The sequence below is a fragment of the Eriocheir sinensis genome, chromosome 36 (assembly GCF_024679095.1).
Source record: "Eriocheir sinensis breed Jianghai 21 chromosome 36, ASM2467909v1, whole genome shotgun sequence".
NCBI lineage: Eukaryota > Metazoa > Arthropoda > Malacostraca > Decapoda > Varunidae > Eriocheir > Eriocheir sinensis.
In genome coordinates, this window is record NC_066544.1 from 16,386,800 (window position 1) to 16,414,690 (window position 27,891).

Consider the following 27,891-nt stretch of genomic DNA (forward strand, 5'->3'; position numbering starts at 1 on the left):
ACACACACACACACACACTCATCCACTCACACACGTACTCACGCACTCACTCGCTCACCCATTCACAGTTCAGCCGAGGAAATTGAAGGCTAGGGGTTCAAGATAATAGGGAGGACGTCAGCGTTCCTGTTGTCGTTGCGCCGGTTTTCTCCGTCGCCGATGAAGCGGTTCACGTGCCCGCGGCCAAGGAGGGATCCACGGTGGCCACTTTCATCACGACCGTCGCCACCATATCCAACATTGCCATTTCCGAAGCCGCCATTTCCAAAGCCACCACCGCTAAAGCCACCTTGTCCGTTTCCGCCGCCAAAGCCACCATGTCCGTTTCCGCCGCCAAAGCCGCCATGTCCGTGTCTGCCGCCAAAGCCAGTATGTCCGTGTCTGCCGCCAAAGCCAGTATGTCCGTGTCCGCGGCTATGTCCATGTCCACCGCCGTGTCCGCCATGTGCGCCATGTTTTCCATCTGCAAATAAAGTTGTGGAAGTCAATGGAAGATGCGAGAAAGAAAGAAAGAAAGAAAGAAAGGGGGAAAGAAAGGGGGAAAGAAAAGGAAGAAAGAAAGAAAGAAAGAAAGAAAAAGAAAGAAAGAAAGAAAGAAAGAAAGAAAGAAAGGGAGTAAGAAAGGGAGAGAGAAAAAAAAGAAAGTTGAGAATATACCATCGTCTTTCTTCCATACATGTAATAAACCAACTAACAAACTAACTAACTAACTCCATACATAACCAGCAGTGCAAGGAAATACCCCAATGACTCAGCAAGTGAATAAGCGGGTGAACAGAATGAATAACAACGCCTTCAGCCCAAGACAGGGGCATACCAATGACATAAAGCACAAAGGCGAGTGAGAGGCGGCAGAGATGCACGGACGGAGGACAACACAGAGTCATATTAAAAGGAAACTACTGCATACACACACGCGAGGAAAGACTCAAACAGTTAAACTTGCGTTCTCTAGAAAGGCGAAGGGTGCGTGGAGACATGATCGAGCTTTATAAATGGATGAAGGGCTTTAATAAGGTGAATAGTCATAAGGTTCTGTTGGTAAGAGAACCGGGTAGGACACGTAGTAATGGTTTAAACTGGATAAATTCAGATTCAACAGGCTGAGTAGTCATGTGGTGAGTGCCAATACAATTCTAACTTTCAAAAATAGATTAGATAAATTCATGGACAGCGATATTAGGTGGGGTTAGATTCACGGGAGCTTAGGATCAAAGGAGCTGCCTTGTACACGCCTACCGGCCTCTTGCAGACTCCTACGTTCTTATGTTCAAAGACTCACCCCCCTCCCATACACAGACACACCCATGCATACACGTACCAGCAAAGGCCATCAACAGGGTCATAGTGGCAGCCAGGACCAGGAGCGACTTCTGAAAGGAAACAGAAAGAGCGGATTAGAGATTCATAGACAGACAAACATACAAACAGACAGACAGATAGATAGATTGCTACAGAAAGAGTAAATCCCGAAGAGTGAATGAAAAGAGGTAACCAAACTATTACATACTAAATAAATAAAACAAGCAAAAATATCCTTTCAGCAAACTATATACTATTTGTTTAGTCTATTTTTTATCTATTTATTTATTTATTTAATTTTGCGTTCGGCCTGTAGCACCAGTGAGCTATGTTGATGGGGCGCAGCTCGTTCGTGGCCCAGGCAAGTGTTTACAGAGGCGCCATCTGGTTTGGCTCCTGCTGCCCCTCGGAACTCATCTTTGCTCCACTGTTGAGAGTTTCTCTAGAGTCCGGGTTGAGAGGTGGTCTGCAGGAAAGCATGTGGGTAGTTTTAAGCCACTTGGCGATGGCTGAAAATTGTCATCTTGTAGCGGCGGGGGGGACTTGAACCCGCGTCCTCCGTGACACCGCCCCGGCATTCTGACCACTCAGCCACCGCCTCCGCCTTTAAGGTTCCTCCTTTACTGTAAAAACAACAACAACAACAACAATAACAACAAAGCCACAAACTGAATACACTTACCATCTTCTTCAAGGAAGCGACGGAGGAGAAATAGGAGGCGAGGAAAGAGGAGGCACACGCGGGCGGAGCAGCTACTCAGTTCTGTGGTCCTTCTCCACCCAAGGCTAGAGGTGGTATATTGCGCATGACCGGTCTCCACCTCTGGCTTCATATATCCCCCCCCCCCCCCCCCTGCAACGGAACGCATAATAAAACAACATGACATCATAATAATCAAAAGTAAGGATGTCCCAATCTGTTAGTTACTACATGACGACGGCGTAGCAATCATAACCTGCCCTATCATTTCTATGCTGCACCTAGATATGGCTCACAAGTACCTACTTATACTAATATAATTAAGGCCTTACGTTAAAAGCCAATGTGAGAACGCGCAGCTACAGGTATAAGTTGAATAAATTTAGGTTCAGAGAGGAAAATAGAGAAGAAATGGATGCGTGGACAAACCGAGAAGGCAAGCTGAGTCATATACCACGGCAGCCACTTTAAATAAGATTCGCTTGCTTCACTAACTGGCTGGGGCCGTCTATCTAACAGGCCCCTCAAGAGAGCCTTCTGACGCTATAGGCAACACGTAAAAAAATAAAGAAAGAAAGAAAGAAAAAAAAAACATAACTGAAGATTTTAAATGGAGGATATATTTCTTTTATAGATGGGAGGGGAATTTGGCGAACAACCCATCTTCAAAAGCTGCCAAGTGTAGGCCGTTTGTCTAGCAATATACGTTTTTTTTTTCTTAAGTCAGACTGTATTTCGTATCTTGTCCCGTTTTCTTCTGTTTGTGCTACACTTCGTTTTCTTTCAGGTGTAACTGCTCCATTTTTATCAATATTTTCATTTTCTTTATTTTTTTCATCTTTATCTATTATCTTGGTGCGATATTTAGTTTTTTTTCAGTCAAACTGCATTTTGTAATTTTAATTCCGTTTTCTTCTATTTGTTCAGCACTTATTTCATTTTCTTTAAGGTGTAGCAGTTTCTTTTTTTCCCAATATTTCCGTTTTCTTTATTTTTTTCTACGTTATGTATTAGTCATTATTGTTTAGAGCACAAATTAAACGTGAAGGTATTTCTTTACTTCAACAGTCCAACATTTCTTTATATAAGGACTTCGATTCACTTCTTTCGTTTATTACGTTATTGTTAAGTAGACGTCATACACTCCATCTTATCTTAAAAGGAATACAGTAAACAACCAAATGCTTCCAGTCTCACTTTTATTCGTAGTGCGTGGACATACATTTAACTAATCTTACTCCAATTCACTTCTTTTTGTGGGAATCTTTTATATCATGGCAAGAGAAATTTATATAAAAGAACATAAATATTTAAATGAAAAATACTTAAAATGAAAAAAAAAAAGATAAAGAGTAACTGGCGATTAACCCTTCTTAGTTATTCTGGCGGAGGAGGAGGAGGAGGAGCAGAGGTGGAGCTGAATACATAAGAACATAAGAACGTAGGAGTCTGCAAGAGGCCGGTAGGCCTGTACAAGGCAGCTCCTTTAAACCTAAGCTCCCGTGTATCTAACCCCACCTAATATTGTTGTCCATGAATTTATCTAATCTATTTTTGAATGTGACAATTGTATTGGCACTCACCACATGACTGCTAAGCCTATTCCACTCATTCACCACCCTGTTAGTAAACCAATTTTTGCCTATGTCCCTATTGAATCTGAATTTATCCAATTTAAACCCATTACTTCGTGTCCTACCCGGTTCTTTTACCAACAAATCCTTATGAATATCCCCCTTATTAAAGCCCTTCATCCATTTATAAACCTCAATCATGTCTCCATGCACCCTTCACCTTTCTAGAGAATGCAAGTTTAACTGTTTGAGTCTTTCCTCGTATGGCAAGTTTCTCAACCCCTGAATCATCTTAGTCATCTTCCTCTGCACCGATTCTAACATTTTGATATCCATTCTATAGTAAGGTGACCAGAACTGAACCGCAAAGTCAAGATGAGGTCTAACTAATGCTAAATGAAATAATAGAAACATAATAAAAACATAGAAGGAGGATAAGGCATAGAAATACGAAGATGGATGGATCACCCACTCACCCACTCACAATTCAAACGGAGTTACGCTTTTCACTTCCACACACACACACGCACTCATCCACTCACACACATACTCACTCACTCACTCACTCACCCATTCATAGTTCAGCCGAGAAAATTGAAGCCTGGGGGACCATGGAGTGTATTGAGAAGCTGTCGGCGCTCTTCCTCACTGTCGGGGCGCCGGTTTTGTGTTTAGCCCAAGAAGCGGTTCACGTACCCGCGGCCAAAGGGGAATCCACCGCGGCCACTACGCGCAAGACCGCCGCCGTCATATCTGAAGCCATTATATCCAAGGCCAATACCGCCAAAGCTACTATGTCCGCGTCCGCCGCCAAAGCCAACATGTCCGTGTCCGTGTCCGCCGCCAAAGCCACCAAGTCCGCCCCCATGTCCACCGTGCCCGCCCCCATGTCCACCGTGCCCGCCGCCGTGTCCGCCGCCATGTCCGCCGCCATGTCCATCTGCAAATCAAGTTGTGGCAGTCAATGGAAGATGCGAGAAATAAATAAATAAATGAATAAATAAATAAATAAAGAAAGAAAGAAAGAGAGAAGGAAAAGAAAGATAAAGAAAGAAAAGAAAGAAAGAAAACGAGTGAGGAAGGGAGAAAGTTAAAACGCAGAAAGAAAGAAAAAGAAGAAAGTAAGAAAAGAAAGTTGAGAATATACTATCGTCTTTCTTCCATACATGTAACAAACCAACTAACAAACCAACTAACAAACTAACTAACTAACTCCATACATAACCAGCAGTGCAAGGAAATACCCCAATGACTCAGCAAGTGAATAAGCGGGTGAACAGAATGAATAACAACGCCTTCAGCCCAAGACAGGGGCATAGCAATGACTTAAAGCACAAAGGTGAGTGAGAGGCGGCAGAGATGCACGGACGGAGGACAACACAGAGCCATATTGAAAGGAAACTATTGCATACACACACGCGAGGAAAGACTCAAACAATTAAACTTGCGCTCTCTAGAAAGGCGAAGGGTGCGTGGAGACATGATCGAGCTTTATAAATGGATGAAGGGCTTTAATAAGGGGGATATTCATAAGGTTCTGTTGGTAAGAGAACCGGGTAGGACACGTAGTAATGGTTTAAACTGGATAAATTCAGATTCAACAGGCTGAGCAGTCATGTGGTGAGTGCCAATACAATTCTAACTTTCAAAAATAGATTAGATAAATTCATGGATAGCGATATTAGGTGGGGTTAGATTCACGGGAGCTTAGGATCAAAGGAGCTGCCTTGTACACACCTACCGGCCTCTTGCAGACTCCTACGTTCTTATGTTCTTATGTTCAAAGACTCACCCCCCTCCCATACACAGACACACCCATGCATACACGTACCAACAAAGGCCATCAACAGAGTCACAGTGACAGCCAGGACCAGGAGCGACTTCTGAAAGGAAACAGAAAGAGCGGATTAGAGATTCACAGACAGACAGACAGACATACAAACAGACAGACAGATAGATAGATTGATACAGATAGAGTAAATCACGAAAACAGTGAATGAAAAGAGGTAACCTAATTATTAAATACTAAATCAACAAAACAGGCAAAAATATCCTTTCAGCAAACTATATACTATTTGTTTAGTGTATTTTTGTTTATCTATCTATTTATTTATTTAATTTTGCGTTCGGCCTGTAGCACCAGTGAGCTATGTTGATGGGGCGCTGCTCGTTCGTGGCCCAGGCAAGTGTTTACAGAGGCGCCATCTTGTTTGGCTCCTGCTGCCCCTCGGAACTCATCTTTGCTCCACTGTTCAGAGTTACTCTAGAGTCTGCAGTAAAGCATGTGGGTAGTTTTAAGCCACTCGGTGATGGCCGAAAATTGTCATCTTGTAGTGGCAGTCGGGACTTGAACCCACGTCCTCCATGACACCGCGCCGGCATTCTGAAATTCAGCCACCACCTCTGCCTTTAAGGTTCCACCTTTACTGTAAAAACAACAACAACAACAACAACAACAAAGCCACAAACTGAATACACTTACCATCTTTTCAAGGAAGCGACGGAGGAGAAATAGGAGGTTAAGAAAGAGGAGCCACACACACGGGAGAAGTAGCGACTCAGTTCTGTGATCCTTCTCCACCCAAGGCTAGAGGTGGAATATTGCGCATGACCGGTCTCCACCTCTGACTTCATATATCACCCCCTGCAACGGAACGCAAAACAACACACCATGACATCACAATAATCAAAAGTAAGGAAGTCCCTGTTAGTTAATGGTGACGACGGCGTAGCAACCATAACCTGCCCTATCATTTCTATGCTGCACCTAGATATGCCTCACAAGTACCTACTTATACTAATATAATTAGGGCCTTACGTTAAAAGCCAATGTGAGAACGCGCAGCTATAGGTATAAGTTGGATAAATTTAGGTTCAGAGAGGAAAATAGAGAAGAAATGGATGCGTGGACAAACCGAGAGGCAACCTGAAAGTCATATACCACGGCAGCCACTTTAAATAAGATTCGCTTGTTTCACTAACTGGCTGGAGCCGTCTATCTAACAGGCCCCTCAAGAGAGCCTTCTGACGCTATAGACAACACGTAAAAAAACAAATAATAATAATAATATTAATAATAAATAAAAAATAAATAAAAAAAAAAACATAATTGAAGACTTTAAATGGAGGATATTTTTTTATTTTTTTTTTTTATAGATGGGAGGGGAATTTGGCGAACAACCCATCTTCAGAAGCTGCCAAGTGGAGGCCGTTTGTCTAGCAATATACAGTATTTTTTTTTTCTTAAGTCAGACTGTATTTTGTATTTAGTTCCGTTTTCTTCAGTTTGTTCTTCAGTTTGTTTTCTTTCAGGTGTAACTGCTCCATTTACACCAATATTTTCATTTTCTTTATTTTTTTTTTCTTTATTTATTATCTTTGTGCGATATTTAGTTTTTTTCAGTCAAACTGCATTTTGTACTTATAGTCCCGTTTTCTTCTAATTGTTCAGCACTTTTTTCGTTTTCTTTAAGGTGTAGCTGTTTATTTTTTACCAATGTTTCCGTTTTCTTTATTTTTCTGCGTTTTGTATTAGTCATTATTGTTTAGAGCACAAATTAAACGTGAAGGTATTTCTTTGCTTCAACAGTCCAACATTTCTTTATATAAGGACTTCGATTCACTTCTTTCATTCATTACGTTATTGTTAAGTAGACATAATACACTCTATCTCATCTTAAAAGGAATACAGTAACCAAACAACTGCTTCCAATCTCACTTTTATTCGTAGTGCGTGGAAGTACAATTAACTAATTTTACTCCAATTCATTTCTTTTTATCTGAACCTTTTATGTCATGGCAAGAGAAAAAGATATAAAAGGACAAATATTTAAATGAAAAATACTTAAAAAAAAAGATAAATAGTAACTGGCGATTCATCCTTCTGAGTTATTCTGGAAAAGGAGGAGGAGGAGGAGGAGGAGGAGGAGGAGCAGAGGTGGAGCTGAATACATAGAAGGAAGATGAAGCATAGAAATACGAAGATGGATAGATCACTCACTCACTCACTTCTCCACTCACAGTTCAAACGGAGTTACGCTTTCCACTTCCACACACACACACACGCACTCATCCACTCACACACATACTCACTCACTCACTCACTCACCCATTCATAGTTCAGCCGAGGAAATTGAAGACTGGGGGACCATGGAGTGTATAGAAAAGCCGTCGGCGCTTCTCACTGTCGGGGCGCCGGTTTTGTGGGTAGCCCGAGAATCGGTTCACGTGCCCGCCGCGAAAGGGGGATCCACCGCGGCCACTGTGCGCAAGACCGCCGCCGCCATATCCCAAACCGCCATGTCCGAAGCCGCTATGTCCAAAGCCACCACCGCCAAAGCCAACATGTCCGTGTCCGCCGCTAAAGCCACCGTGTCCGTGTCCGCCGCCAAAGCCAACGTGTCCGTGTCCGCCGCCAAAGCCAACATGCCCGTGTCCGCCGCCAAAGCCACCATGTCCGTGTCCGCCGCTAGAGCCACCATGTCCGTGTCCGCCGCCAGAGCCACCGTGTCCGTGTCCGCCGCCAGAGCCACCATGTCCGTGTCCACCGCCAGAGCCACCGTGTCCGTGTCCGCCGCCAGAGCCACCATGTCCGTGTCCGCCGCCAGAGCCACCATGTCCGCCCCCGTGTCCGCCATGTCCGCCATGTCCGCCGCCGTGTCCGCCATGTCCGCCGCCGTGTCCGCCATGTCCGCCGCCGTGTCCGCCCCCGTGTCCGCCGCCGTGTCCATGTCTTCCATCTGCAAATGAAGTTGTGGCAATCAATGGAAGATGCGAGAAATAAACAAATAAAGAAAGAAAGAAAGAGAAAGAAAAGAAAGAAAGAAAGAAAGAAAAAAAGAGAAAGAAAGAAAGGAAGGGAGTAAGGAAGGGAGAAAGAAAAAACGCAGAAAGAAAGAGAAAGAAGAAAGTAAAAAAAGAAAGTTGAGGATATACCTTCGTTTTTCTTCCACCTATGAACTCGACACAATCTTCCAAACACCTATCCCCTATTCTTCGACAACACTCAGCTGTCACTGTCTTCAACACTAAACATCCTCGGTCTATCCTTAACTCAAAATCTCAACTGGAAACTTCATATCTCCTCTCTCGCTAAATCAGCTTCCTCGAGGTTGGGCGTTCTGTATCGTCTCCGCCAGTTCTTCTCCCCCGCGCAGTTGCTATCCATATACAGGGGCCTTGTCCGCCCTCGTATAAAGTATGCATCTCACGTGTGGGGAGGCTCCACTCACACAGCTCTTCTGGACAGAGTGGAGTCTAAGGTTCTTCGTCTCATCAGCTCTCCTCCTCCTACTGATAGTCTTCTACCTCTTAAGTTCCACCGCGATGTTGCCTCTCTTTCTATCTTCTATCGATTTTTCCACGCTGACTGCTCTTCTGAACTTGCTAACTGCATGCCTCCCCCCCTTCCGCGGCCCCGCTGCACACGACTTTCTACTCATGCTCATCCCTATACTGTCCAAACCCCTTATGCAAGAGTCAACCAGCATCTTCACTCTTTCATCCCTCACGCTGGTAAACTCTAGAACAATCTTCCTTCATCTGTATTTCCTCCTGATTACGACTTGAACTCTTTCAAAAGGAGGGTATCAGGACATCTCTCCTCCCGAAATTGACCTTTCTTTCGGCCACCTCTTTTGATTCTTTTTTGGGAGCAGCGAGTAGCGGGCTTTTTTTATTATTGTTTTTGTTTGTGCCCTTGAGCTGTCTCCTTTGTTGTAAAAAAAAAAAAAAAATACATGTAACAAACCAACTAACTAACTCCATACATAACCAGCAGTGCAAGGAAATACCCCAATGACTCAACAAGTGAAAAAGCGGGTGAACAGAATGAATAACAACGCCTTCATTACAGCCCCAGAGAGATGTAGCCACCGTTAAAAGACCAAGGGGCGAAGAGGCATACCAATGACATAAAGCACTTATGTGAGTGAGAGGCGGCAGAGATGCACGGACGGAGGACATCACAGAGCCATACTAAAAGGAAACTACTGCATACACACACGCGAGGAAAGACTCAAACAGTTAAACTTGCTTTCTCTAGAAAGGCGAAGGGTGCGTGGAGACATGATCGAGCTTTATAAATGGATGAAGGGCTTTAATAAGGGGGATATTCATAAGGTTCTGTTGGTAAGAGAACCCGTAGTAATGGGTTTAAACTGGATAAATTCAGATTCAACATGGACATAGGCAAAAATTGGTTTAATAACAGAGTGGTAGATGAGTGGAACAGGCTGAGCAGTCATGTGGTGAGTGCCAATACAACTGTCACATTAAAAAATTGATTAGATACATTCATGGACAGCGTTATTAGGTGGGGTTAGATTCACGGGAGCTTAGGATCAAAGGAGTTGCCTTGTACACGCCTACCGGCCTCTTGCAGACTCCTACGTTCTTATGTTCAAAGACTCACCCCCCTCCCATACACAGACACACCCATGCATACACGTACCAGCAAAGGCCATCAACAGGGTCATAGTGGCAGCCAGGACCAGGAGCGACTTCTGAAAGGAAACAGAGAGAGCGGATTAGAGATTCATAGACAGACAAACAGACAGATAGATAGATTGATACAGATAGAGTAAATCCCGAAAACAGTGAATGAATTATTATTAAATTAATAATTATTAAATACTAAATAAATAAAACAAGCAAAAATATCCTTTAAGCAAATTATATACTATTTGTTTAGTCTATTTTTTATCTATCTATTTATTTATTTATTTTTGCGTTCGGCCTGTAGCACCAGTGAGCTATGTTGATGGGGCGCAGCTCGTTCGTGGCCCGGCAAGTGTTTACAGAGGCGCCATCTTGTTTGGCTCCTGCTGCCCCTCGGAACTCATCCTTGCTCCACTGTTGAGAGTTTCTCTAATGTCCGGGTTGAGAGGTGGTCTGCAGGAAAGCATGTGGGTAGTTTTAAACCACTCGGCGATGGCTGAAAATTGTCATCTTGTACGGCGCGCGGGATTTGCGGCCGTAGTATTAATCTCCCTCATTCCCGTTCCCATCCCATCCCTTTCCCTTGGCTGTGACCCGCAGTTTTAAGCGTCCCGGGGGGTTGGGGTTGATTAACACTACCTGGAGAGAGAGCGGATGGGGTCGAAAAAGTGTTGACTCCGCGGGGTGCGAGGCAGGACATCTTAAGGTTCCCCTTCGTATATTTCATGAATAAATAGTGTTCTATTTGTTATTATAGAAGAAAATATATTGAAAAGTATCAGAATATTTCAATGACTGATAATGTATCGCAAACTTTGCTGAAGTTAATATATTTCTTTTAGTTTGTAAAGACTCTTGTGTTTCCATTTGATTGTAAACATACAGTTATTCCTGACGATTCCTTTATAATTGCCCCAAAAATGGCAAAAGACGGCAGATAGATGACTAAATATGGCATTATTATAGTAATACTTAACGTATACCATAAAAAAGGGCATTTCCTGGTGACCACCTTGATTTAAGACAAAAATGCCACCAATGACACGACCTGGCAACCCCTATGTGGCTGCCCCATGGCTGACCAGGTGTATGTCACCAGTCATGGATACCAACCTGTCTCATAAATTAACTTACCCGCGTTATCTGTTATTTACATGTAGATCAACAACGCTATTGTTTTGTTTTATAATATATAATGTATATGAATACAATGGTGTGTGAAAAATGCATTATTTATCTCGTTTTCTGTAATTATTGGTTTGAAAGTGCTGCCAACATTATTATGACCTGCGGGCTGGTCTTGTCTGGCCCGCCGGGGACAGGGAGGGGATGGGGCGGTTTACACATACCCCAGACCCGCGTATGGGGATGGGGACGGAAAGGGAATGGGGAAGATTAATACTACGGCCGTTGAACCCCCGTCCTCCATGACACCGCGCCGGCATTCTGACCACTCAGCCACCGCCTCCGCCTTTAAGGTTCCTCCTTTACTGTAAAAACAACAACAACAACAAAGCCACAAACTGAATACACTCACCATCTTTTCAAGGAAGCGACGGAGGAGAAAGAGGAGGCGAGGAAAGAGGAGCCACACGCGGGCGGAGCAGACACTCAGTTCTGTGGTCCTTCTCCACCCAAGGCTAGAGGTGGAATGTTGCCATGACCGGTCTCCACCTCTGGCTTTATATATCCCCCCCCCCCCTGCAACGGAACGCAAAACAACGCTCCATGACATCATAACAATTAACAAGTGGGGATGTCCCTGTTAGATAATGGTGACGACGGAATAGTAACCATAACCTGCCCTATCGAATCTATGCTGCACCTAAATATGTCTCACAATTACTTATACTAATGTAATCGAGGCCTTACGTTAAAAGCCAATGTAAGAACATGTGCCTACAGGTAAAAGTTGGATAAATTTAGGTTCAGAAAGGAAACAGGCAAGAAATGGATGTGTGAAGAAACCGAGAAGGCAAGCATTTGGTCATAATGTATCACGGCAGCCTACTGACACTATAGGCAACACTAAAAAAAAAACATAATTGAAGACTTTAAATGAAGGATAGATGTTTCTTTTTATGGATGGAAGGGGAATTAGGTGAGCAACCAATCTTCAGGAGCTGCCAAGTGTAGGCCGTTTGTCTGGCAATATACAGTATTTTTTTATTAAGTCAGACTGTATTTTGTTTTTAGTCCCGTTTTCTGTTTTTCTGCAGTTCGTTTTCTTTCAGGCGTAACTGCTCCATTTATACCAATATTTTCATTTTCTTTATTTTTTATCTTTATTTATTATTTTTGTGCGATATTTAGTTTTTTTCAGTCAAACTGCATTATGTACTTATAGTCCCGTTTTCTTCTATTTGTTCAGCACTTATTTCGTTTTCTTTAAGGTGTAACTGTTTCTTTTTTACCAATATTTCAGTTTTCTTTATTTTTTTCTGCGTTATTTATTAGTCATTATTGTTTAGAGCACAAATTAAACGTGAAGGTATTTCTTTACTTCAACAGTCCAACATTTCTTTATCTAAGGACTTCGATTCACTTCTTTCATTTATTACGTTATTGTTAAGTAGACATAATACACTCTCTCTCATCTTAAAAGGAATACATTAACCAACCAACTGCTTCCAATCTCACTTTTATTCGTAGTGCGTGGACATACATTTGTATAGAGAAGCTGTCGGCGCTCCTCCTCACTGTCGGGGCGCCGGTTTTGTGTTTAGCGGAAGAAGAGGTTCACGTGCCCGCGGCCAAAGGGTGATCCACCGCGGCCAATATGCCCAAGACCGCCGCCGCCATATCCCAAACCGCCATATCTGAAGCCACTATATCCAAGGCCTTCACCGCCAAAGCTACTATGTCCGAGTCCGCCGCCAAACCCATGTCCGTGTCCGTATCCGCCACCATGTCCGCCCCCACGTCCACCGCGTCCGCCACGTCCGCCGCCGTGTCCGCCGCCATGTCCGCCGCCACGTCCATCTGCAAATCAAGTTGTGGCAATCAATGGGAGATGCGATAAGTAAATAAAAAATAAATAAATAAAGAAATAAAGAAAGAAAGAAAGAAGGAAAAGAAAGAAAGATAAAGAAAGAAAGAAAGAAAGAGAGAGAAAGAAAGAAAGAAAGGGAGTAAGGAAGAGAGAAAGAAAAAAAAAGAAAAAAGAAAGAAAAAAAAAGAAAGTAAGAAAAGAAAGTTGAGAATATACCATCGTCATTCTTCCATACATGTAACAAACCAACTAACTAACTAACAGCGCTATTAGGTGGGGTTAGATACACGGGAGCTACACGGGAGCTTAGGTTCAGAGGAGCTGCCTCGTACAGGCCTACCGGCCTCTTGCAGACTCCTACGTTCTTATGTTCTTATGTTCAAAGACTCACCCCCCTCCCACACACAGACACATACATGCATACACGTACCAACAAAGGCTATCAACAGGGTGATGGTGGCAGCCAGGACCAGGAGCGACTTCTGAAGGAAACAGAAAGAGCGGATTAGAGATTGATAGACAGACAGAAAGATAGATTGATACAGATAGAGTAAATCACGAAAACAGTGAATGAAAAGAGGTAGCCTAATTATTATATACTAAATAAACAAAACAAGCAAAAATATCCTTTAAGGAAATATACACTATTTGTTTACTCTATTTTTTTATCTGTCTATTTATTTATTTAATTTTGCGTTCGGCCTGTAGCACCAGTGAGCTATGTTGATGGGGCGCAGCTCGTTCGTGGCCCAGGCAAGTGTTTACAGAGGCGCCATCTGGTTTGGCTCATGCAGCCTCCCGGAACTCATCTTTGCTCCACTGTTGAGAGTTTCTCTAGAGTCCGGGTTGAGAGGTGGTCTGCAGGAAAGCATGTGGGTAGTTTTAAGCCACTTGGCGATGGCTGAAAATTGTCATCTTGTAGTGGCGGGCGGGCACCGCGCCTACATTCTGACCACTCAGCCACCGCCTCCGCCTTTAAGGTTACTCTTGTACTGTAAAAACAACAACACCAAAGGTACAAACTGGATACACTTACCATATTTTCAAGGAAGCAACGGAGGAGAAAAAGGATGCGGAGAAGGTGAGGAAAGAGGATGGTGGGATCAGTCAGCAAATTATATGGCCCTTCTCCACCTAAGGCTAGAGGTGGAATGTTGCCATGACTCACCACCTCTGGCTTTATATACCCCCCCCCCCCTTCTGCAACGAAATGCAAAAAACACACCATTGCATCATAACAATTAACGAGTGAGGCTGTCCCTGTTAGCTAATGGTGACGACGGTGTAGCAACCACATCTTGCCCTATCGTATATATGCTGCACCTAAATAAGCCTCACAAGTACTTATACTAATGTAATTGAGGCCTTGCGTTAAAGCTACAGGTATAAGTTGGATAATTTTAGGTTCAGAAAGGAGAATAGGGAAGAAATGGATGCGTGAAGAAACCGAGAAGGCAAGCATTTGGTCATAATGTATCACGGCAGCCACTTAAAATAAAATTCGCCTGCTTCACTAACTGGCTGGGGCCGTCTGTCTACCAGGCCCCTCAAGAGAGCCTACTGTCACTATATAACACGTAAAAAATACAAAAAAACATACTTGAAGCCTCTACATAGAGGATAGCTGTTTTTTTTATTTTTTTATGGAAGGGAGGGGAATTTGGTGATCGACCCATTTTCAGGAGCTGCCAAGTGTAGGCCGTTTGTCTGGCAATATAGTTTTTTTTTCTTAAGTCAGACTGTATTTTGTACTTAGTCCCGTTTTCTTCTGTTTGTGCTGTACTTCGTTTTCTTTCAGGTGTAACTGCTCCATTTATACCAATATTTTAATTTTCTGTATTTTGTAACTTTATTTATTATCTTTTGCAATTTTTTTTTAAGTTAAACTGCATTTTGTACTTTTAGTCCCGTTTTCTTCTATTTGTTCAGCACTTATTTCGTTTTCTTTAAGGTGTAGCTATTTATTTATTACCAATATTTCCGTTTTCTTTATTTATTCTTAGTTATTTATTAGTCATTGGTTAGAGCACAAATTAAACGAAGGTATTTTTACTTCAACAGTCCAACATTTCTTTATATAAGGACTTCGATTCACTTCTTTCATTTATTACTTTATTGTTAAGTAGATGTAATACTCGCTATCTCATTTTAACAGGAATACATTAACCCACCAACTGCTCAGAGGCAGGCCAGGCCTCGTCGACAGACCGACTCGGTCGGCTAGATTTCGATCGCCGATAGAGTAGGTCTGTCGGCATCTTGCTACGGGCCGCCAATCGGCTTAGCCCGTGCTCCCCCGCGCAGGGAGGGATCATTTTTGCACTCCTAACAGGCCGTCTGGGACACGGGCCTGTTTCCCTAGTGATACTAGGGATAAAAAATAAAAAATAAAAACTGCTTTCAATCTCACTTTATTCGTAGTGCGTGGACGTACATTTAACTAATCTTACTCCAATTCATTTCTTTTTATCTGAATCTTTTATGTCATGGCAAGATAAAAAAAAATATATAAAAGAACATAAATATTTAAATGAAAAATACTTAAAAAAAAAAAAAAAGATAGAGTAACTTGCGATAAACCCTTTTTAGTTATTCTGGATGAGGAGGAAGAGGAGGAGGAGCTGAGGTGGAGCTGAATACATAGAACATAAGAACGTAGGAGTCTGCAAGAGGCCGGTAGGCGTGTACAAGGCAGCTCCTTTGAACCTAAGCTCTCGTGTATCTAACCCCACCTAATATCGCTGTCCATGAATTTATCTAATCAATTTTTTAATGTGACAATTGTATTGGCACTCACCACATGACTGCTTGCCTATTCCACTCATCCACCACCTGTTAGTAAAACCAATTTTGCTATGTCCCTGTTGAATCTGAATTTATCCAGTTTAAACACATTACTTGGTGTCCTACCCGGTTTTCTTACCAACAAAACCTTATGAATATCCCCCTTATTAAAGTCCTTCATCCATTTATAAACCTCAATCATGTCTCCACGCACCCATCGCCTTTCTAGAGAATGCAAGTTTAACTGTTTGAGTCTTTCCTCGTATGGCAAGTTTCTCAACCCTGAATCATCTTAGTCATCCTCCTCTGCACCGATTCTAACATTTTGATATCCATTCTATAGTAAGGTGACCAGAACTGAACCGCAAAGTCAAGATGAGGTCTAACTAATGCTAAATGAAATAATAGAAACATAATAAAAACATAGAAGGAGAATACATAGAAATGAAGATGGATGGCTCACTCCTCACTTCTCCACTCACAGTTCAAACGGAGTTACGCTTTTTCACTTCCACACACACACACACGCACTCATCCACTCACACACATACTCACTCACTCACTCACCACCCATTCATAGTTCAGCCGAGGAAATTGAAGACTGGGGACCATGGAGTGTATAGAGAAGTTGTCAGTGCTCCTCCTCACTGTCGGGGCGCCGGTTTTGTGTGTAGTCAAAGAAGCGGTTCACGTGCCCGCGGCCAAAGCGGGATCCACCGCGCCCACTATGCGCAAGACCGCCGCCGCCATATCCCAAACCGCCATGTCTGAAGCCGCTATGTCCAAAGCCACCACCGCCAGCCACCATGTCCGGTCCGCCGAAAAGCCAACATGCCCAGTGTCCGTGGCCAAAGCCACCATGTCCGTGTCCGCCGCCAAAGCCACCATGTCCGTGTCCGCCGCCAAAGCCACCTGCCACCATGTCCGCCGCCGAGCCACCATGTCCGTGTCCGCCGCCAGAGCCACCATGTCCGTGTCCGCCGCCAGAGCCACCATGTCCACTTACGTGTCCGCCGCCAGAGCATGTCCGCCGCCCGTGTCCGCCATGTCCGCCGCCGTGTCCGCGCCATATGTCATGTCCGCCGCCGTGTCCGCCATGTCCGCCGCCGTGTCCGCTATGCCGTGTCGCCATGTCCGCCATAAATGTCCACGCCCCGTGTCCACCGCCGTGTCCATGTCTTCCATCTGCAAATAAAGTTGTGGCAATCAATGAAGATGCGAGAAATAAATAAATAAAGAAAGAAAGAAAGAGAAAAGAGAGAAAGAAAGAAAGAAAAAAAGAAAGAAAAAGAAAGAAAGGAAGGGAGTAAGGAAGGGAGAAAGAAAAAACGCAAAAAGAAAGAAAAAAAGAAAGTAAGAAAAGAAGGTTGAGAATATACCATCGTCTTTCTTCCATACATGTAACAACTAACTAACTAATGCAGGATGGCGCCACTATAAACACTGCCTGAGCCAAGAACGGCTGGGCCAACCATCAACCACTGGGAAGAAGCCTTGGGCCGACCATCAGGCCCCACCGAAGGAGCCTACTGGGGCAATAGGCCGCGACGTAAAAAAGAAAAGAAAACTAACTCATACATAACCAGCAGTGCAAGGAAATACTAATGAATCAGCAAGTGAATAAGCGGGTGAACAGAATGAATAACAACGCCTTCATTACAGCCCAAGAGATGTAACCACCGATAAGGTTCCAAGGGACGAAGAAGCATACCAATGACATAAAGCACAAAGGCGAGTGAGAGGCGGCAGAGATGCAATGGACGGAGGACAACACAGAGCCATACTAAAAAGGAAACTACTGCATACACACGCGAGGAAAGACTCAAATAGTTGCGTTCTCTAGAAAGGCGAAGGGTGCGTGGAGGCATGATCGAGCTTTATAAATGGATGAAGGGCTTTAATAAGGGGATAGTCATAAGGTTCTGTTGGTAAGAGAACCGGTAGGACACGTAGTAATGGTTTAAACTGGATAAATTCAGATTCAACAGGCTGAGCAGTCATGGTGAGTGCAATACAATTCTTTCGAAAATAGATTAGATAAATTCATGGACTACGATATCAGGTGGGGTTAAATTCACGGGAGCTTAGGTTCAGAGGAGCTGCCTCGTACAGGCTTACCGGCCTTTTGCAGACTCCTATGTTCTTATGTGTTCTTATGTTCAAAGACTCACCCCCCTCCCACACACAGACACATACATGCATACACGTACCAACAAAGGCTATCAACAGGGTGATGGTGGCAGCCAGGACCAGGAGCGACTTCTGAAGGAAACAGAAAGAGCGGATTAGAGATTGATAGACAGACAGAAACAAACAGATAGATTGATACAGATAGAGTAAATCACGAAAACAGTGAATGAAAAGAGGTAGCCTAATTATTATATACTAAATAAACAAAACAAGCAAAAATATCCTTTAAGGAAATATACACTATTTGTTTACTCTATTTTTTTATCTGTCTATTTATTTATTTAATTTTGCGTTCGGCCTGTAGCACCAGTGAGCTATGTTGATGGGGCGCAGCTCGTTCGTGGCCCAGGCAAGTGTTTACAGAGGCGCCATCTGGTTTGGCTCATGCAGCCTCCCGGAACTCATCTTTGCTCCACTGTTGAGAGTTTCTCTAGAGTCCGGGTTGAGAGGTGGTCTGCAGGAAAGCATGTGGGTAGTTTTAAGCCACTTGGCGATGGCTGACAATTGTCATCTTGTAGTGGCGGGCGGGCACCGCCGCCATTCTGACCACTCAGCCACCGCCTCCGCCTTTAAGGTTACTCTTGTACTTTAAAAACAACAACACCAAAGGTACAAACTGGATACACTTACCATATTTTCAAGGAAGCAACGGAGGAGAAAAAGGATGCTGAGGAAAGAGGATGGTGGGATCAGTCAGCAAATTATATGGCCCTTCTCCACCTAAGGCTAGAGGTGGAATGTTGCCATGACTCACCACCTCTGGCTTTATATACCCCCCCCCCCCTTCTGCAACGAAATGCAAAAAACACACCATTGCATCATAACAATTAACGAGTGAGGCTGTCCCTGTTAGCTAATGGTGACGACGGTGTAGCAACCACATCTTGCCCTATCGTATATATGCTGCACCTAAATAAGCCTCACAAGTACTTATACTAATGTAATTGAGGCCTTGCGTTAAAGCTACAGGTATAAGTTGGATAATTTTAGGTTCAGAAAGGAGAATAGGGAAGAAATGGATGCGTGAAGAAACCGAGAAGGCAAGCATTTGGTCATAATGTATCACGGCAGCCACTTAAAATAAAATTCGCCTGCTTCACTAACTGGCTGGGGCCGTCTGTCTACCAGGCCCCTCAAGAGAGCCTACTGACACTATAGGCAACACGTAAAAAAATAAAAAAAAACATAATTGAAGACTTTAAATAGAGGATAGATGTTTTTTTTATTTTTTTATGGAAGGGAGGGGAATTTGGTGATCGACCCATTTTCAGGAGCTGCCAAGTGTAGGCCGTTTGTCTGGCAATATAGTTTTTTTTTCTTAAGTCAGACTGTATTTTGTACTTAGTCCCGTTTTCTTCTGTTTGTGCTGTACTTCGTTTTCTTTCAGGTGTAACTGCTCCATTTATACCAATATTTTAATTTTCTGTATTTTGTAACTTTATTTATTATCTTTTGCAATTTTTTTTTAAGTTAAACTGCATTTTGTACTTTTAGTCCCGTTTTCTTCTATTTGTTCAGCACTTATTTCGTTTTCTTTAAGGTGTAGCTATTTATTTATTACCAATATTTCCGTTTTCTTTATTTTTTCTGCGTTATTTATTAGTCATTGTTTAGAGCACAAATTAAACGAAGGTATTTTTTTACTTCAACAGTCCAACATTTCTTTATATAAGGACTTCGATTCACTTCTTTCATTTATTACTTTATTGTTAAGTAGATGTAATACACTCTATCTCATTTTAAAAGGAATACATTAACCAACCAACTGCTCAGAGGCAGGCCAGTCCTCGTCGACAGACCGACTCGGTCGGCTAGATTTCGATCGCCGATAGAGTAGGTCTGTCGGCATCTGCTACGGGCCGCCAATCAAAGCTTAACCCGTGCTCCCCCTGCTGAGGAGGATCATTTTGCACTCCTAACAGGCCGTCTAAGGACACGGGCCCGTTTCCCCTAGTGATACTAGGGGATAAAAAAAATAAAAAAATAAAAAACTGCTTTCAATCTCACTTTTATTCGTAGTGCGTGGACGTACATTTAACTAATCTTACTCCAATTCATTTCTTTTTATCTGAATCTTTTATGTCATGGCAAGATAAAAAAAATATATAAAAGAACATAAATATTTAAATGAAAAATACTTAAAAAAAAAAAAAGATAGAGTAACTGGCGATTAACCCTTTTTAGTTATTCTGGAGGAGGAGGAGGAAGAGGAGGAGGAGCTGAGGTGGAGCTGAATACATAAGAACATAAGAACGTAGGAGTCTGCAAGAGGCCGGTAGGCGTGTACAAGGCAGCTCCTTTGAACCTAAGCTCTCGTGTATCTAACCCCACCTAATATCGCTGTCCATGAATTTATCTAATCATTTTTTTAATGTGACAATTGTATTGGCACTCACCACATGACTGCTAAGCCTATTCCACTCATCCACCACCCTGTTAGTAAACCAATTTTTGCCATGTCCCTGTTGAATCTGAATTTATCCAGTTTAAACCCATTACTTGGTGTCCTACCCGGTTTTCTTACCAACAAAACCTTATGAATATCCCCCTTATTAAAGTCCTTCATCCATTTATAAACCTCAATCATGTCTCCACGCACCCATCGCCTTTCTAGAGAATGCAAGTTTAACTGTTTGAGTCTTTCCTCGTATGGCAAGTTTCTCAACCCCTGAATCATCTTAGTCATCCTCCTCTGCACCGATTCTAACATTTTGATATCCATTCTATAGTAAGGTGACCAGAACTGAACCGCAAAGTCAAGATGAGGTCTAACTAATGCTAAATGAAATAATAGAAACATAATAAAAACATAGAAGGAGAATAAGGCATAGAAATACGAAGATGGATGGCTCACTCACTCACTTCTCCACTCACAGTTCAAACGGAGTTACGCTTTTCACTTCCACACACACACACGCACTCATCCACTCACACACATACTCACTCACTCACTCACTCACCCATTCATAGTTCAGCCGAGGAAATTGAAGACTGGGGGACCATGGAGTGTATAGAGAAGTTGTCAGTGCTCCTCCTCACTGTCGGGGCGCCGGTTTTGTGTGTAGTCAAAGAAGCGGTTCACGTGCCCGCGGCCAAAGCGGGATCCACCGCGCCCACTATGCGCAAGACCGCCGCCGCCATATCCCAAACCGCCATGTCTGAAGCCGCTATGTCCAAAGCCACCACCGCCAAAGCCACCATGTCCGGGTCCGCCGAAAAAGCCAACATGCCCGTGTCCGTGTCCGCCGCCAAAGCCACCATGTCCGTGTCCGCCGCCAAAGCCACCATGTCCATGTCCGCCGCCAGAGCCACCATGTCCGTGTCCGCCGCCAGAGCCACCATGTCCGTGTCCGCCGCCAGAGCCACCATGTCCGTGTCCGCCGCCAGAGCCACCATGTCCGCCCCCGTGTCCGCCATGTCCGCCGCCGTGACCGCCATGTCCGCCGCCGTGTCCGCCATGTCCGCCGCCGTGTCCGCCATGTCCGCCGCCGTGTCCGCCATGTCCGCCGCCGTGTCCGCCATGTCCGCCGCCGTGTCCGCCCCCGTGTCCACCGCCGTGTCCATGTCTTCCATCTGCAAATAAAGTTGTGGCAATCAATGGAAGATGCGAGAAATAAATAAATAAAGAAAGAAAGAAAGAGAAAGAAAAGAAAGAAAGAAAGAAAGAAAAAAAGAAAGAAAAAGAAAGAAAGGAAGGGAGTAAGGAAGGGAGAAAGAAAAAACGCAAAAAGAAAGAAAAAAAGAAAGTAAGAAAAGAAGGTTGAGAATATACCATCGTCTTTCTTCCATACATGTAACAACTAACTAACTAATGCAGGATGGCGCCACTATAAACACTCGCCTGAGCCAGAACGGGCTGGGCCAACCATCAAGCCCCACCGGGAAGAAGCCTTGGGCCGACCATCAGGCCCCACCGGGAAGAAGCCTACTGGGGCAATAGGCCGCGACGTAAAAAAAGAAAAGAAAAACTAACTCCATACATAACCAGCAGTGCAAGGAAATACCCCAATGAATCAGCAAGTGAATAAGCGGGTGAACAGAATGAATAACAACGCCTTCATTACAGCCCAAGAGATATGTAACCACCGATAAGGTTCCAAGGGACGAAGAGGCATACCAATGACATAAAGCACAAAGGCGAGTGAGAGGCGGCAGAGATGCACGGACGGAGGACAACACAGAGCCATACTAAAAGGAAACTACTGCATACACACACGCGAGGAAAGACTCAAATAGTTGCGTTCTCTAGAAAGGCGAAGGGTGCGTGGAGGCATGATCGAGCTTTATAAATGGATGAAGGGCTTTAATAAGGGGGATAGTCATAAGGTTCTGTTGGTAAGAGAACCGGGTAGGACACGTAGTAATGGTTTAAACTGGATAAATTCAGATTCAACAGGCTGAGCAGTCATGTGGTGAGTGCCAATACAATTCTAACTTTCAGAAATAGATTAGATAAATTCATGGACAGCGATATTAGGTGGGGTTAGATTCACGGGAGCTTAGGATCAAAGGAGCTGCCTTGAACAGGCCTACCGGCCTCTTGCAGACTCCTACGTTCTTATGTTATGTTCAAAGACTCACCCCCCTCCCATACACAGACACACCCATGCATACACGTACCAACAAAGGCCATCAACAGGGTCATAGTGGCAGCCAGGACCAGGAGCGACTTCTGAAAGGAAACGGAGAGAGCGGATTAGAGATTCATAGACAGACAGACATACAAACAGACAGACAGATAGATAGATTGATACAGACAGAGTAAATCACGAAAACAGTGAATGAAAAGAGGTAACCTAATTATTAAATACTAAATAAACAAAACAAGCAAAAATATCCTTTAGGCAAACTATATACTATTTGTTTAGTCTATTTTTTATCTATTTATTTATTTATTTAATTTTGCGTTCGGCCTGTAGCACCAGTAAGCTATGTTGATGGGGCGCAGCTCGTTCGTGGCCCAGGCAAGTGTTTACAGAGGCGCCATCTGGTTTGGCTCCTGCTGTCCCTCGGAACTCATCTTTGCTCCACTGTTGAGAGTTTCTCTAGAGTCCGGGTTGAGAGGTGGTCTGCAGGAAAGCATGTGGGTAGTTTTAAGCTACTCGGTGATGGCCGAAAATTGTCATCTTGTAGCGGCGGGTGGGACTTGAACCCGCGTCCTCCATGACACCGCGCCGGCATTCTGACCACTCAGTCACCGCCTCCGCCTTTAAAGTTCCTCCTATACTGTAAAAACAACAACAACAACAACAAAGCCACAAACTGAATACACTCACCATCTTTTCAAGGAAGCGAGGGAGGAGAAAGAGGAGGCGAGGAAAGAGGAGCCACACGCGGGCGGAGCAGACACTCAGTTCTGTGGTCCTTCTCCACCCAAGGCTAGAGGTGGAATGTTGCCATGACCGGTCTCCACCTCTGGCTTTATATATCCCCCCCCCCCCTGCAACGGAACACAAAACAACACTCCATGACATCATAACAATTAACAATTGGGGATGTCCCTGTTAGATAATGGTGACGACGGAATAGTAACCATAACCTGTCCTATCGAATCTATGCTGCACCTAAATATGTCTCACAATTACTTATACTAATGTAATTGAGGCCTTACGTTAAAAGCCAATGTAAGAACATGTAACTACAGGTACAAGTTGGATAAATTTAGGTTCAGAAAGGAAACAGGCAAGAAATGGATGTGTGAAGAAACCGAGAAGGCAAGCATTTGGTCATAATGTATCACGGCAGCCACTTAAAATAAAATTCGCCTGCTTCACTAACTGGCTGGGGCCGTCTGTCTACTAGGCCCCTCAAGAGAGCCTACTGACGATATAGGCAACATTAAAAAAAAGAAAAAAAAATAATTGAAGACTTAAATGAAGGATAGATGTTTCTTTTTTTATGGATGGCAAGGGAATTAGGTGAGCAACCAATCTTCAGGAGTTGCCAAGTGTAGGCCGTTTGCCTGGCAATATACAGTTTTTTTTCTTAAGTCAGAATGTATTTTGTATTTAGTTCCGTTTTCTTCTGTTTGTTCTGCAGTTCGTTTTCTTTCAGGTGTAACTGCTCCATTTATACCAATATTTTAAATTTCTTTATTTTCTAATTTTATAAATTTTATTATCTTTGTGCAAATTTTTTTTTTTTAAGTTAAACTGCATTTTGTACTTATAGTCCCGTTTTCCTCTATTTGTTCAGCACTTATTTCGTTTTCTTTAAGGTGTAGCTGTTTATTTTTTTACCAATATTTCTGTTTTCTTTATTTTTTCTGCGTTATTTATTAGTCATTATTGTTTAGAGCACAAATTAAACATGAAGGTATTTCTTTACTTCAACAGTCCAACATTTCTTTATATAAGGACTTCGATTCACTTCTTTCGTTTATTACGTTATTGTTAAGGAGACGTCATTTACGTTATTGTTAAGGAGACGTCATACACTCCATCTTATCTTAAAAGGAATACATTAACCAACCAAATGCTTCCAATCTCACTTTTATTCGTAGTGCGTGGACATACATCTAACTAATCTTACTCCAATTCACTTCTTTTTGTCTGAATCTTTTATGTCATGGCAAGAGAAGAAGATATAAAAGAACATAAATATTTAAATGAAAAATACTTGAAATGAAAATAAAAAAAAAAGATAAAGAGTAAGTGGCGATTAACCCTTCTTAGTTATTCTGGCGGAGGAGGAGGAGGAAGAAGAGGAGGAGGAGCAAAGGTGGAGCAGAATACATAAGAACATAAGAACGTAGGAGTCTGCAAGAGGCCGGTAGGCGTGTACAAAACAGCTCCTTTGAACCTAAGCTCCCGTGTATCTAACCCCACCTAATATTGCTGTCCATGAATTTATCTAATCTATTTTTGAATGTGACAATTGTATTGGCACTCACCACATGACTGCTAAGCCTATTCCACTCATCCACCACCCTGTTGGTAAACCAATTTTTGCCTATGTCCCTATTGAATCTGAATTTATCCAATTTAAACCCATTACTTCATGTCCAACCCGGTTCTCTTACCAACAAAACCTTATGAATATCCCCCTTATTAAAGCCCTTCATCCATTTATAAACCTCGATCATGTCTCCACGCACCCTTCGCCTTTCTAGAGAATGCAAGTTTAACTGTTTGAGTCTTTCCTCGTATGGCAAGTTTCTCAACCCCTGAATCATCTTAGTCATCCTCCTCTGCACCGATTTTAACATTTTGATATCCATTCTTTAGTAAGGTGACCAGAACTGACCCGCAAAGTCAAGATGAGGTCTAACTAATGCTAAATGAAATAACAGAAACATAATAAAAACATAGAAGGAGGATAAGGCATAGAAATACGAAGATGGATGGCTCACTCACTCACTCACTCACCCATTCATAGTTCAGCCGAGGAAATTGAAGCCTGGGGGACCACGGAGTGTATTGAGAAGCTGTCGGCGCTCCTCCTCACTGTCGGGGCGCCGGTTTTGTGTGTAGCCCGAGAAGCGGTTCACGTGCCCGTGGCCAAAGAGGGATCCACCGCGGCCATTATGCGCAAGACCGCCGCCGCCATGTCCAAGGCCACCACCGCCAAAGCTACTATGTCCGTGTCCGCCGCCAAAGCCAAAATGTCCACCTCCGTGTCCGCCGCCAAAGCCACCATGTCCGCCCCCATGTCCACCGTGTCCGCCGCCATGTCCGCCGCCGTGTCCGCCGCCAAAGCCAAAATGTCCACCTCCGTGTCCGCCGCCAAAGCCACCATGTCCGCCCCCATGTCCACCGTGTCCGCCGCCATGTCCGCCGCCGTGTCCGCCGCCATGTCCGCCGCCGTGTCCGCCGCCACTGTGTCCGCCATGTACATCTGCAAATCAAGTTGTGGCAATCAATGGAAGATGCGAGATATAAATAAATAAATAAAGAAAGAAAGAAAGAAAGAAAGAAAGAAAGGAAAAGAAAAGAAAGAAAGATAAAGAAAGAAAGAAAGAGAAAGAAAGAAAAGAAGGGAGTACGGAAGGGAGAAAAAAAAGCAAAAAGAAAGAAGAAAGTAAGAAAAGAAAGTTGAGAATATACCATCGTCTTTTTTCCATACATGTAACAAACCAACTAACTAACTAACAGCGATATTAGGTGGGGTTAGATACACGGGAGCTACACGGGAGCTTAGGTTCAGAGGAGCTGCCTCGTACAGGCCTACCGGCCTCTTGCAGACTCTTATGTTCTTATGTTCTTAACTAACTCCATACATAAGCAGCAGTGCAAGGAAATACCCCAATGATTCAGCGAGTGAATAAGCGGGTGAACAGAATGAATAACAACACCTTCATTACAGCCCCAGAGAGATGTAACCACCGTTAAGATTCCAAGGGGCGAAGAGGTATACCAATGACATAAAGCACAAAGGTGAGTGAGAGGCGGCAGAGATGCACGGACGGAGGACAACACAGAGCCATATTAAAAGGAAACTACTGCATACACACACGCGATGAAAGACTCAAACAGTTAAACTTGCGTTCTCTAGAAAGGCGAAGGGTGCGTGGAGACATGATCGAGCTTTATAAATGGATGAAGGGCTTTAATAAGGGGGATAGTCATAAGGTTCTGTTGGTAAGAGAACCGGGTAGGACACGTAGTAATGGTTTAAACTGGATAAATTCAGATTCAACAAGGACATATAGGCAGAAAGTGGTTTACTAACATGGTGGTAGATGAGTGGAACAGGCTGAGCAGTCATGTGGTGAGTGCCAATACAATTCTAACTTTCAAAAATAGATTAGATAAATTCATGGACAGCGATATTAGGTGGGGTTAAATTCACGGGAGCTTAGGATCAAAGGAGCTGCCGAGTACACGCCTACCGGCCTCTTGCAGACTCCTACGTTCTTATGTTCTTATGTTCAAAGACTCACCCCCCTCCCATACACAGACACACCCATGCATACACGTACCAGCAAAGGCCATCAACAGGGTCATAGTGGCAGCCAGGACCAGGAGCGACTTCTGAAAGGAAACAGAAAGAGCGGATTAGAGATTCATAGATAGACAGACAGACAGACAGACAGACAGATAGATAGATTGATATAAATAGAGTAAATCACGAAAACAGTGAACGAAAAGAGGTAACCTAACTATTATATACTAAATAAACAAAACAAGCAAAAATATCCTTTAAGTAAACTATATACTATTTGTTTAGTCTATTTTTTATCTATTTATTTATTTATTTAATTTTGCGTTCGGCCTGTAGCACCAGTGAGCTATGTTGATGGGGCGCAGCTCGTTCGTGGCCCAGGCAAGTGTTTACAGAGGCGCCATCTGGTTTGGCTCCTGCTGCCCCCCAGAACTCACCTTTGCTCCACTGTTGAGAGTTTCTCTAGAGTCCGGGTTGAGAGGTGGTCTTTAGGACAGCATGTGGGTAGTTTTAAGCCACTCGGCGATGGCTGAAAATTGTCATCATGTAGCGGCGGGCGGGACTTGAACCCTCGTCCCCATGACACCATGCCTGCATTCTGACCACTCAGCCACCACCTCTGCCTTTAAGCTTCTTCCTCTACTGTAAAAACAACAACAATAAAGGCACAAACTGGATACACTTACCATATTTTCAAGGAAGCGACGGAGGAGAAAGAGGATGCGGAGAAGGTGAAGAAAGAGGAGGTACACACGCGGGAGCAGTCAGCAAGTTCTATGGTCCTTCTCCACCTAAGGCTAGAGGTGGAATGTTGCCATGACCCACCACCTCTGGCTTTATATATCTCCCTCCCCCCCCCCCTTCTGCAACGAAACGCAAAACAACACACGATTACATCATAATAATTAACAAGTGGGGATGGCCCTGTTAGCTAATGGTGACGACGGCGTAGAAACCATAACTTGCCCTATCGTATCTATGCTGCACCTAAATACGCCTCACAAGTACTTATACTAATGTAATTGAGG

At 43.6% G+C, this 27,891-nt stretch overlaps 2 protein-coding genes across 29 annotated transcripts; both read right to left on the reverse strand.

Moving 5' to 3' along the window:
• LOC127007919 (holotricin-3-like) lies at positions 1 to 27,824 on the reverse strand. Of its 24 annotated transcripts, XM_050879406.1 has the most exons (7): positions 27,550 to 27,677; positions 27,301 to 27,392; positions 26,901 to 26,952; positions 25,348 to 25,816; positions 11,552 to 11,715; positions 1,322 to 1,373; positions 1 to 463 (listed from the first exon to the last, which is right to left on the reverse strand). In XM_050879406.1, the coding sequence occupies exons 4-7, from the start codon at positions 25,349 to 25,351 to the stop codon at positions 90 to 92; spliced, it is 594 nt and encodes a 197-aa protein (XP_050735363.1). In that variant the 5' UTR covers positions 25,352 to 25,816; positions 26,901 to 26,952; positions 27,301 to 27,392; positions 27,550 to 27,677; the 3' UTR covers positions 1 to 89. The 24 variants fall into 24 exon arrangements, 16 of the variants coding, with proteins under 16 accessions (XP_050735363.1, XP_050735361.1, XP_050735362.1 ...); XM_050879404.1 differs by lacking the exon at positions 27,301 to 27,392 and having other exon boundaries at positions 27,550 to 27,705; XM_050879405.1 differs by lacking the exons at positions 1,322 to 1,373; positions 27,301 to 27,392 and adding an exon at positions 10,028 to 10,079 and having other exon boundaries at positions 27,550 to 27,705.
• LOC127007923 (holotricin-3-like) lies at positions 12,640 to 21,037 on the reverse strand. 5 transcript variants are annotated; one of them, XR_007760701.1, is made up of 3 exons: positions 20,941 to 21,037; positions 13,437 to 13,488; positions 12,640 to 12,996 (listed from the first exon to the last, which is right to left on the reverse strand). XR_007760701.1 is itself a non-coding variant. In XM_050879431.1 (3 exons), exons 1-3 carry the CDS (start codon positions 14,232 to 14,234, stop codon positions 12,737 to 12,739), a joined length of 504 nt encoding a protein of 167 aa, XP_050735388.1. In that variant the 5' UTR covers positions 14,235 to 14,249; the 3' UTR covers positions 12,640 to 12,736. The 5 variants fall into 5 exon arrangements, 2 of the variants coding, with proteins under 2 accessions (XP_050735388.1, XP_050735390.1); XR_007760703.1 differs by lacking the exon at positions 13,437 to 13,488 and adding an exon at positions 18,001 to 18,052; XR_007760702.1 differs by lacking the exon at positions 20,941 to 21,037 and adding an exon at positions 16,361 to 16,397.
• Positions 27,825 to 27,891: the final 67 nt, after the last annotated feature.